Source organism: Rhinolophus hipposideros, assembly GCF_964194185.1.
Source record: "Rhinolophus hipposideros genome assembly, chromosome: 5".
Classification (NCBI taxonomy): Eukaryota; Metazoa; Chordata; class Mammalia; order Chiroptera; family Rhinolophidae; genus Rhinolophus; species Rhinolophus hipposideros.
Window position 1 is genome coordinate 18,827,239 of NC_138051.1, and position 12,132 is coordinate 18,839,370.

General features: G+C 32.5%; 1 protein-coding gene across 1 annotated transcript in view; it reads right to left on the reverse strand.

Annotated features, from left to right (window-relative positions):
- Window positions 1–12,132, reverse strand: part of SRP54 (signal recognition particle 54) — a 44,921-nt gene that overhangs the window by 8,542 nt on the left and 24,247 nt on the right. Inside the window, exons 5-13 of the mRNA XM_081049378.1 lie at window positions 11,108–11,212; window positions 10,266–10,332; window positions 10,127–10,184; window positions 6,959–7,109; window positions 5,720–5,868; window positions 5,360–5,460; window positions 4,761–4,847; window positions 877–950; window positions 560–668 (exon numbers count right to left, since the gene is read on the reverse strand). Of these exons, the coding sequence (XP_080905504.1) occupies window positions 560–668; window positions 877–950; window positions 4,761–4,847; window positions 5,360–5,460; window positions 5,720–5,868; window positions 6,959–7,109; window positions 10,127–10,184; window positions 10,266–10,332; window positions 11,108–11,212 (901 nt within the window). The remainder of the gene's footprint in view (window positions 1–559; window positions 669–876; window positions 951–4,760; window positions 4,848–5,359; window positions 5,461–5,719; window positions 5,869–6,958; window positions 7,110–10,126; window positions 10,185–10,265; window positions 10,333–11,107; window positions 11,213–12,132) is intronic.

Genomic DNA, 12,132 nt, shown 5'->3' on the forward strand with positions numbered 1-12,132 from the left:
GGTTACTATGAAAACCTAGAGCTCAGGAAAGTGGTAGAGACCACAAAACATGAATCATAGATGGAAAAGAAAATGAAAAATGAGAAGAATGATTAGAGCAGTGTACTTCTGAGAAGGAACAATGCGTTTCAGAGCCTAATAAGTTTGTAAGCATTGCTTAAACTATCCCTCTCTTACAGATCCCACTTCACGTTCGCATATTAAAGCTCTGAGGAGACTTATAATAAATAAGCTTAGTTTTTTCCTAACCCAGTATTCCACCGAATTTATTTGACTACAAAACTACCCGTTTAAGTTATCTCTACCAACATCATGAAGAACTAGTGTTCTTTACATGGGACTCATTTGGAGAAGTATTGTATTAGACATTTCTCTCAATAACAAAGTCAATCTAATAATCAGAACCCTTTGAGTAAGAGCTCTCAAGGAGCTACAACTCTACCTAAAAAAACTCTTTCAGTCTAAATTTGTCCCCATCTTGTCCACAAGACCATAGTGACACTATCCCTTTGCTGATAGTCAAACATTGTCCTCTAAGTCAAATTACCTACCATCTTACCTTGATCATTCATACTATCCATTATCGTCATTAACTTCTTTAGCCTTGCCATTGACTCCTGTTCATTTCCTTTGCTCATAAAATCTGTGCCAAAACCAGGGATCATCCCCTAAAACAGATATATTTAAACATAAAATCAACAATGGCTTGAGATTAACTGTTCAGAATGTTGACATTTAACTATTGGCTTTAATATGGATGAGTTTTTAAACTTTCTATTTTTACCCAAATATTAAAAATAATTAAAGCAAGTGCATCTGTTCTTAGAAATTTTAACAAAAAAGCAAAAGTAATTAAAAAAATGTAGGATAACTAACCAAGATCTGACTGAAGGGGCCCATTTTCATGATATTTTGAAATTGTTCATACATGTCTCGCAATGTAAACTGACCTGAAATAGAACACAAATGATTCAGATATATTAGAGAATGCACATTTTATTTAATAAAACCGATCTTTTCCTTAATTATGGGTTCATCTTGAAGCACACTTCAAACTATCCAATCAAAAAAAGTTCAGAGGAGTTACTATGTGCAATATTATAGGATGAATGCAGTGAAGAATATACAGACACACAGACAGATCCTATCCTAGAGAAGCTTAGAATCTATCAGAGAAAATGGAACAGATACAAAAGAAAATTGAAAACAAGGCAAACTATACCCACTAGGATAACTAAAATTAAAAAGCATGACAACACCAAAAGTTAAAAATGTGGGTCAAGCAGAACTCTCACACATTGTTGGTGAGAACATAAAATGGCAGAAACACTTTAGAAGATTGTTCGGAGTTTCTTAAACAGCTTAGCTGTCCATGAACTGCAAAATGGATAGACTGTGGATGAAATACTGCTCAGCAATAAAAGGACAGGCTATACAGGTAAGTATATCTACATGGATGAACATAAAAATATTATGCTGAGTTAAAGAAGCCAGACAGGGAAAAAAGGACGTATTTTAGGATTCCTATAATATAAAGCATTTACTGGGAAAGGGAACAAGCAAACTTTCTAGAAATGTTCTGTTTCGTGATGGAGTGTAGATTATTGTGCAGTTGTCAAAATTGATGGAATAATCCAAGCATTTTATTGTATGTAAATTAACTTCAATTTAAAAAATGCAGCGAATTAACAAGACAAAAGAGAAAGAATACTTTCTGTTTATGTCTTAAAGATATAAATGGAAAAGATATTTGGTTTTAGGCATTCTGAATTTTTTTTTTGGATAATGCTGTTTTATTTATGGATATATGCATTTAAAAATGATAAAATCCATGCATGGGACAACAATAAATTTAAAATAGTGCTTATTTTGGAGGAAGCCAGGAGGTAAATGGGAAGAGAGGAAAGGGGGTACACAAGTAATTTTAATTGTTTCTGCAGTGTTTTATTCCCTCAAAAATAACTAACACAGGTTTGGGGAAATGTCAAGAATTGACTGAACTTACTGGTGAACCGGTATTTACTATTTTCTGTACTGTTCTGCATGTTTGAAATATGCTGTTAAAAAATACCAGAAAACAGTCATGTATTAGAGGGAGGAAAGACTGCAATGGAAGATAGCAAAAATGGGGCAAGAAGCAGAATAAGTTATTGATGATGGTTGAAAGACACTGATTCTGAGTTTAGCAGTTAAACCTGGTAAAGAAGATATCACTTTTAGAAGAACAGACTGGAAGAACTGCACGACCATAATAAAAAAAATTCATACTATTCATTTTAGTATATTCTGAAATGCATTGTAAAATACGAAAATACAGACCTACTGAAAAACATCATAAATGGCATCTTTATTATAGAGCAATCAAATCAGGAAGACACGTAAAAGTTAGGAGACATTGCGTAGGTAGATTGATCAGATTAGAATTCAGATTAGAGAGCAACATATCAGAATTACTAGAATATGAGTGTGTGAAGTTTATGAATTTAGAAAAAAGCATTTAGGCTGCTGAGATCTTTTACGAAAATAAACATACGAAGATAAAGCAAAGAAAAGTGTAGAAGTTTTGCTTTTTTGCAAACAAAAACATGAGAAGAGACATGAAAGTAGGACAGGACTGGAGGAGTGTAAGCAAATCAGGTTCCAGTTTCCCTAAAGGCTGTACTGTACGTACAGCTCCTGCTTAGGCATTCTGAATTTGAAGTGGCAGGACAATAAGAAACAAAAAAAGAAATGTCATAGCAGGCAGCTAGAAATGTAGAATTCAACAGTGGTAGAGAATATTAAAGCTGAAATACATATTAGGCCATTACACAGAAGTGACAATTGAAGCTATAATGTAGGACATCAACTGTCATGCTCTAAGTGAAGAGTTTGAAACAGAAAAGGCAGGTAACACTTTAAATACTGGGACCCAGGGAAAAAGAAAGGTCACTACATTTAGAAATCAGAAGGCTCTTGGAGGCCTCAGATAGGAATAGAATGTTAGGAGTAGAAGCAAAATGCAGAGACATAAGGAGTGACCTAGGAGTCGGAATGTAGATTGACTAGGAATATATTACCCAGTTTCGTGTGGTAATGGAAGCAGTAGTAGGGCTAGTTAACATAGTGGAAGGCAGGGGGAAAGAATCAGGTAATCAAGAATAGATTCATTCATTCAACAAATACTAAAGAAACTGAGCTAGGTAGTACACACATAAAAGATGAAAAACACAGTTGTGAAACCTTTCATCTTCAAGCAGGGAAGACAGACATGGAATAATTGTGATGGATAATACACCATTACAGGGTGCAATAGAAACAAACAGCAGAGGGTCCTAAGCCTAGGAAGTAGGTAAAATGTCCCTGAAGGGCATTTCGAGACAGACCTGAAGTTTGAGTTAGCCAGTTTGGCTGGGGGAGAGGTGGGCAGAAGAAAGAAGAGAGGATGCCTGTCTAACAGGCAAAGAGACTAGGAAGGATAAAGGCCCAGAGGTGGCAGACAGAGAGAAATTCTGAGTGTCCATCTGAGAAACAGAAATTCAGCGTGATTGGCACATGGAATGCTAACAGTGTCAAAACATGATGCGGAAGATATGGCAGTCATTTAAAAACATTCTAACGGCAAGGGGAAGCAGCTGAAAAGATTTTAACAGAGGCAGTAATGGGATCAGATTTGCACTTTAGAAAGACCATTTTGTTAGTGTATCAGTGACAACACCTAAGTTTCTGACAAGCAAAAAGGGAAGATGTTATCATTCATTAATGATAACAATGGGGTGGGAGGCAGGGATGGGAAGATAAGGATAGCTGAATTTGAAGTGCCTATAGAAGATCCAAAATGGTCGTAAACATATAGGTATGAGTCTGAAGCTCTAGAGAAAGATGGCCTAGAATGATCCCTAAAAAACACCAACACTGAAGAGAGAGGTAAAGACAAAGGTACCTAACAAGATGAGTGAGAAGAAGCAAAGAGGCAAGAGCGTGTGTGGCCATGAAAATTAATGAATATCATCTTTTTGAGAAAAACAGAAATGGTCAATACCAATATGTTGAAAGTTTCTGATGTGCTGGACGTTTTACAAACATCAGATAATTTAATCTTCACAACTCTATGAAGATACTTAGCATTATCTACTTTTTATAGATAAGGAAATTGAAGTTAATTTGGGAAAGTTATATGTTAGATTTAAGAACCAGAGCTCTTAATTGCAATGATATACTTCTCTATTGGAGTGACCATCAATGTGGAGTGAAAAAAAAGTTTTTGTGTATTTAAACTCATTTTTTAAAATTTCTTTCTATGTATTTTATTATATATATATATATATATATAATTTATAAGTAAACAAACAGAATAGAAGAGAGTGTTCTAACTTTTAACCTGTTTTATTTCAAGGAACCCAATGAAAGCCTCAATTTTAACCTTAAGGCAATTCGTTTAAAAACAGGAAAAGCAAAACATGCAATTCTATAATTGCTCAGTTGTCTGAGATTTAAAATGGTTTGCATGTGAATCATCTAAAAATATAAACATTTGAAGAATTGATTTAAATCTTCCAAATGTTTCATTTGAAACATTTGAAACATTTAAATGTTTCATTTGAAACATTTAATGTTTCATTTAAGTCTTCAAATGTTTCATTTAAATCTTCAAATGTTTCATTTAAATCTTCAAATTAAATTAGTAATAGATTTACCATTTCAAACAAATTAATACTAGCTTTATTAAAAAGAAGTCAAGGGAGGATATCTGAGATAAAATGCTTTTGTTACTCATATACCATGTTTCAACTTCTCTATAAGGGCTTCATTGTCATCCAACTTCAACTCGTTGACTTTATCTATCAGTCCTTCAATGTCACCCATACCTACAAGACCCAAAAAAGTACAATTAACAACGAATAGAATACCTTGCTTTACATTACACAAAATACATGCACATACATAATAAGAGATAGGCAGGTTAGTTATTTCTATTACACTTTATAGGTGAGAAAACTGAAGCTAGAAAGGTTAAGTGACAAAGCAGGGACTGAAGCCCAGAGTTTAATTCCAAATTCCATGCTCTCTAACTATAACGCCTGGAGGCATCACAAAAGTTTTACCGCCATTACCACTGCTATTACTACAACCACATATTTTTGCACTGTGTGCTCTAAATCTTGTCCAAAGAACTTGCCATCTAAATGCTCATTTTACCACGGTAACCACAGGAAACAGATAACCATCATCCTTATTTTACAGATGAAGAAGATTAAATCAGAGAAGGAAACGATTTTCCTGAACTAGTTAGTGAGAGCGCAGGATTGAAATGCTAACCTGTCCTAAAGATCCATGCTATTTCTTGGAGATTTTTCCATACCCCCTGCACTGTACATACCAAGAAGTTTGCTGATGAAAGGCTGGGTTTTGAAAGGTTCAAAGTCATCTATATGTTCCCCTGTACCAATGAAAATAATTGGACTTTTTGTGGCAGCAACTCTGTGAAAAGAAAACAAAACAGGAAAACAAATTTCCAGCAGATTTCAAAGCAATTAGACAAAGGTATATAGCTCAAGTTTCTTTTCACTAGTTAGAACTACATCAGAGGGACTCCAAAATTGTTTCTATTTGAACCTCTTTTATAGATCATATTAGGTCCATTATTGAAACATATTTTAAATAATCAATAAGAAAGCCACACACACACACGCACACACACACACGCCCAAGACAGGACAAGAGCATCAATGATACTTACGCACTGAGTGCACCACCTCCTTTTGCATGGCCATCAAGTTTTGTCACTATTACTGAGGCGACATCTACTTTGTCTTTAAAAGCCTTAGCCTGAGCTTCACAAGCCTGCCCAATGGAGGCATCCATCACATAAACAATGTTATCAGGTTGCTAGAAAATTTAAATAGAAAAGATACATATTTTTACTGATCTTATGCAATTTCATCATTAGAAACTATATAAAAACATTTATTACAAATAATTATTCAATCAATCAATCAACCTGTACTGTGGGTGTACTATGTATTAGGCACCATTTACGTACTAAGACAAAGAAATGAATAAGAAAATCCGTGTCCTTGCAGGACTTACATTCTAGTCAAAGGAGATTGATAATAAATTCAAACATTTTAATGAAAAGTCAAACATTTCAGATGTACAGTAATTAAAATGGGATGGAGAATATTAGTTTTGAGGTGTGGGAGACTTCTTTAGGTAGGGTAGTCAGGGAAGGCCATTCTGGAGGTAACACTGGAGCCAAGGCCAGAATAAAGAGCAACGAGTTATACAAAGATCTGGAAGAATTCTAGGCAAAAGAATAGCAAAAGTAAATCAGGAAAAAAAAAAAAAAAAAAGGAGAAGAGTGTACACTGAAACCAAAATGCATAAAGTAGAGGTGAGGCTATTACCCTTAGCTCTGCTCTACTAGGTCAAAATAATGGCAGAGCTAAAAAGAAACTTATTAGCATTGACCATAAACCAAAGAATATTGCCACGACTGTAAGGGCAAAACACGGGCTCATAATATGTGCTACAGGATTATCTATAAACTGCTTCTTCTCAAATTATTTCCATCACAATTTTAAAGAGACATTCAACGATGATTAATATTTTAAAATGCTTCATTGTGAAAATCTTTGAAAAGTCACTGAAGTAAACGTTTAAAGTTTTAATATTTACAGAAAGGAAATTCAATAGTTATTCAAGGTTAATTGTTAAATTTTCGTTTGTTTTTTTTTCTCATACATACTAATAAGATGAATATGTGAGAAAGAAAATTACTTTTTTGATACTTGTTCATGAAAATTTCATATTTAATGTAGAGAAGATTAAGTCCTTATCAAACAGACAGCGGTGCCCAAAACACAAATAAATTATTTGGAGTCGGTCTTACAGGCAAAGAAAAATTTATATAGATCATAAACTTAATCAGGGTTTAGAATTAAATCAGCCAAACTATGTAAAATTGAAAGCTACTTACTATAGCATTAGCAACTTGAAGCATTTCTTCAAACAAAGAGTCTTCTTGCTTATGACGACCACTTGTATCAACAATAATAATTTCAAAATTTTCATTCTTGAATTTCTCTACTCCTTCCGAGGCAATGATAACAGGATCCATTTCTGTATAGCTATTTAACATGGACAAATGATTTAACCACCACAACAGCAAAACTTTCAAATACTAATAATTTGGAAATTGTTAATATACCTTTTATCTATTCTGGAAGTCATAATGATCTCAATTTCATTTTAGAAGACTAAAATCTAGTAAGTATTAAATATAGAAATTTACTTCTAGATCAGCACAAAACAGTATCCAGTTTTCCAATTCCAAAATCCTGTATGATTCTGCTGCACATCTTTTCTGAATGAGTTGTTTCCCTCAATTTTTAAAATATTTTAATACAGTAATTGAACTAGTGCTACCAGTGTTTCGCACAAGCTTTTTTCCTATTTAACACACGATAGCAAGCATTTCATAAAACAATTAAATAGTCTTATAAGACATGACTTTTAGGCTATACAGCACTCCATCAGATGGCTATGCTATTATTTATTAAATAAATGCCCTATTGTTGGCCATGTAAGGTTTTTCTATTTTCTTGGTATTAAAAATATAGCCAACATGAAATATACATAATATTGTTTCTTTGAAATTGTTATGACACACTCCTACACGTTGAATTTGGATCAAATGGTCTGAATCAGACTTGAAAATCAAGAAATGAGATCATACTTTAATTTGTATTCTTTTGATTAGTGGCAACTTTTTATACAGATCAATACTATCAAAAGGAAAAGATATGTGATGTGTAAAAAAAAAAAAGTTTTTCCCCTAAATTAACAATAAAAATCAAATAGAAAAACAGTTAATGAGAATGGGTGGTAAACAAACAATGTAATATATAGATGATGTACTGAAGAACTGTGGACATGAAACCTACGTAACTTTACTAACAATTGTCATCTCAACAAACTTTAATTAAAAACAAAAAAAAAATGTGTGAGATTTAAATGAAGAAAACTACTATACTTAAGGACATAAAATCTTTTATCAAAAAATACACAGCAGCTTCCTAAATGGAACTATACAAATATAGTAAAGATGTCAGTTCAGTTTTCTCCTAAATTAATTGATTTCAATGTAGTTCCATTCAAAACCTTAGGGAGATTTTTCTTTTTAGAACTTAATAAAGAATTCTAAAATTTATACAGGGAAATAAGCTGATGAGAATAGGCAAGAAAATGTTGAAAAAGAAGGTACAGATCAGTATTTCAGATATTTTTTAAATATAAGTTAAAATTAAAATTTATAAATGTGCAAAGATATATGACCAAAAATATTCATAAGAGGACTGATTAATTATATACATGCATACAATGAAACACAATGATGTAAAAAAAAGAATTACATTACACAGTATATTGTCTATTACAGAATTATTAAGGTCCCATTTTTTTGTAATTGTTTTAATGAAGTATAACATATATAAAAAAGTTGCACAAATGATAAACTCAGTGAATTTTCACAAGGCAAACATATTCACATCAAGAATCAATGTAGCCAGCTCCGCACTTCCTCCCAAGAATAATCACTATCTTGTCATAAGACCCCATTTTTAATCAACTATAGTGTATATTCATATACAATAAAATGCACCATTTTAAATGTTTATTTTGATGAGTTTGACAAATTTACACAACCCATATAACCACTACTACAGCAATCAAGGTAAAAAACACCGGAAGATTCCATTCAATTTAAAATTTATCTATCTATCTATCTATCTATCTATCTATCTATCTATCTATCTATATCTGTGTTCACTTGTATAGCCATTGAAAAAGCACAGATAGACACGTTAAAAACTGGTAACTGAAAGGGAAACTTAGTGCTTTCACTTCTTTTATTTAAATTTTTTTTTTTTTTATTTAAAATTTTTAATGGAGATAGTGTGTGTTTTTTAAAAAGACAAGACAAATAACATAACAAACAGTTCTGTATCTACTGCCCCACAATGCTGTATGTAAATTTAATACTGCAGATATAGTTCAAGTCCTTCCCCAATCCCATTCCCTTCAGCCCTCCCAGAGGAAACAATGCTCTCTAATACTTTAGTCCACATTATGTTGTATGATTTTTAACTTTACACGAATAAAGGAGAGATTATTTAATATTAAATTAAATTATTTAAGTAAATGGTATTGAGACTACTGGTTAAAAATTAATGCTCTGCCTTTGGCCAAGCAATTATCAGCTACATTATATCTCACATTATATTTGCAAATTGTGAACCCTAAAGATGTAACTGTTTATTATCCCTTGATTTTTTAAATCTATATTAGAAACAGTTCTTATCCTAAAAATAAAATTCCTAACATTATTCTTTAAATTGCCTGTTAGAAATTATCATAAAAAATAACTAAACGAAACAAATTTTAAATAGAAACATGTCAGAGCCAAAGTTCACCAGCTTTTTTGGCCAGCCAAAAAGTAGAAGGTAACAACTAACAAAAATAATTATTACCATTTAATTACCTCAGATTTTAGCTTCTTTAAACTTTCTTCCTAAGGGTATAATAAACCATTTACCTTAGTAGTGTTAAAAAAAATGCTATTCCCTCAAACAAGTCCTTCTAAATTCAATCTAGACTCATTTCTTTTAATTAATCATTCTAACACATACAAGCTACCTAACTCAAGGCTAATTTATCAAATGAAGGATAGCAATGATCAGAATCTCTACCTGAGATAAGGCATTTTAGGACAATCAAACTTTTCAAATTATGTACTTAAGAAACAGACAATATGGAATTCACCACTGTGTGTTTAATCGAGGAATGCTTCAGATAGGTCTCAAAAGAAACAATGGGAATAGAGAAGAAGAAGAATGTCAGAAAGCATGTAAGGCAGAATGGTAAGTACAGGCAGAATTCAAAACTACACAATGTCCACTCTGATCTACCAGGCTGAATCAGAAGAGTCATGTATGATAATAAAAGATAAAATTTATTAATTACACCCCCATGTTATTCCAGAAAGGATTTAAGCTTATGAGTATATATTGAAATGTGACCAGACAGCATAAAATACAGACAGACAAGATGAAGCACATGACAGTCAAAATAGAAAACTGAAACCCACCTTCCATAGAATGGAATTCTTGCTTTAGTAGCATTCTGTTTTAACTGGTCAAAAGCCCCTACGAGATAAAAGAGTTAATGAGTTCTCAAACTTGAAAATAAAAATTACAAAAAACAGTTTTCAAATTTCAACACATTACCTGCTCTGAATGTGTCTGCACATATCAAACAGGTCTTCCAACCTTTCCTCTGGTAATAATATGCTAACTGGGAATGGAAGATTAAAAAAAATATATCAATAAATACAAATTATTATATATAATGTTTTCTGTTTAACCTTGTTATTTACTTAAGGAGTAAAGTAAAACTCATATTCTCCTAAAAATATTATTAAATATTTGAGTATAGCAGATTTCCTAGAGAATTTAAATTCTAAGTGTCAGACACATTCAAAGGATATAAAATAAACAAATGACCATAGTAAAAAATGTTTATTATCAATGTTAATTAAGTAAAAACAATAACATAAGACGCTAATAAATAAACCTTTGTTTTTTTTTCCTAAACCATAACATAGTTGAGGCTTGTGAAACAAAATGGGGTAACAAAATTGAAATGCCCAGTTCTGGAGAAAGGGTGGTATAATGAATTAAAAATTAGCATAAGGATGCAAAATGAACATCTATGTTATGCTGGGAGAGACACTGTGAATAGGGAGTCTTGAGCCATAGAAGGTAAGGTAAGCTTTCTATATTTTTTTCTCAAAATCACTCACCTCCTTAAAGGATAGAAACAGTCTTTTTGGTAAAAGAAATAGCACAGTTATATAGAAGTCTACCATTGTCACAAAAAACAATCACAAGAGAGACTATAGGATTCCTTCTTCTTATCCTATATAAAGCTACTACAAATACATAATAAATACATCAAGTAACACAAAATTGTAAAGCTACAATACTGCAAAGCCTGGCTTTAACATAAAATTTGACTTATACAAACATATCTTCCCCATGACTTTATTTTAAAATTAAGTGTACTTTACCTTTGAACATGTTGTTGTTTTACCACTCCCTTGCAATCCAACAAACATGATCACGTTCTGTTTTCCTTTAGTGGGTGTCCATGCTTTAACTCCAGGGTCTACAAGCTACATTCCAAAAACAAAATCAAGTTAACATGTACTTACATTCAAAACACCTCTCCCCAAAACTTTTAAATTGTAAAAATAATTTAAGGACATGTGGTATAAAAGACAACCATAATTCTACCATTCTAATGTAACTCTGTTTCCCTTTGTACACACATAGTGAAATTTAAGAACTTAAAATAATGCATTGTGAAATCATAAGCAAGCCTATACTTCCAAACGAATTCACAGTAAGGATCTCAAAACATTTTTTAGAACAAACCAGAGTGTGAATAAAATGAGAGACCAAGGGCAATAATAATGAAAACAGTATGGTATTGGCAGAAAAACAGACACACAGACCAATGAAATAGCACTGAGAACCCAGAAATAAACCCACATAAATATGGACAGATAATTTTTGACAAAGAAGCCAAAAACATACAATGGAGAAAAGACAGCCTCTTCAATAAATGGTGCTGGGAGAATTGGAAAGTCACTTGCAAAAGAATGAAACTAGACCGCTATCTATCACCATGTACCAAAATTAACTCAAAATGGATAAAACACCTAAACATAAGACCTGAAACGATAAACTGCATAGAGAAAGCAAAGGTACTAAACTTATGGACCTTGGGTTCAGAGAGAATTTTATGAATTTGACCTCAAAGGCAAGGGAAGTAAAAGCTAAAATAAATGAATGGGACTGTATCAAACTAAAATGCTTCTGCACAGCAAAAGAAACCATTGACAAAATAAAGAGGCAACCAACCAAATGGGAGACGATTTTTGCAAACAATGCCTCGGATAAGGGGCTATTATCCAAAATATATAAGGAACTCATACAACTCAACAACAACAATATAAACAATCCAGCTAAAAAATGGGCAGAGGACTTGAAGAGACATTTCTCCAAAGAGGACATATACATGGCCAATAGA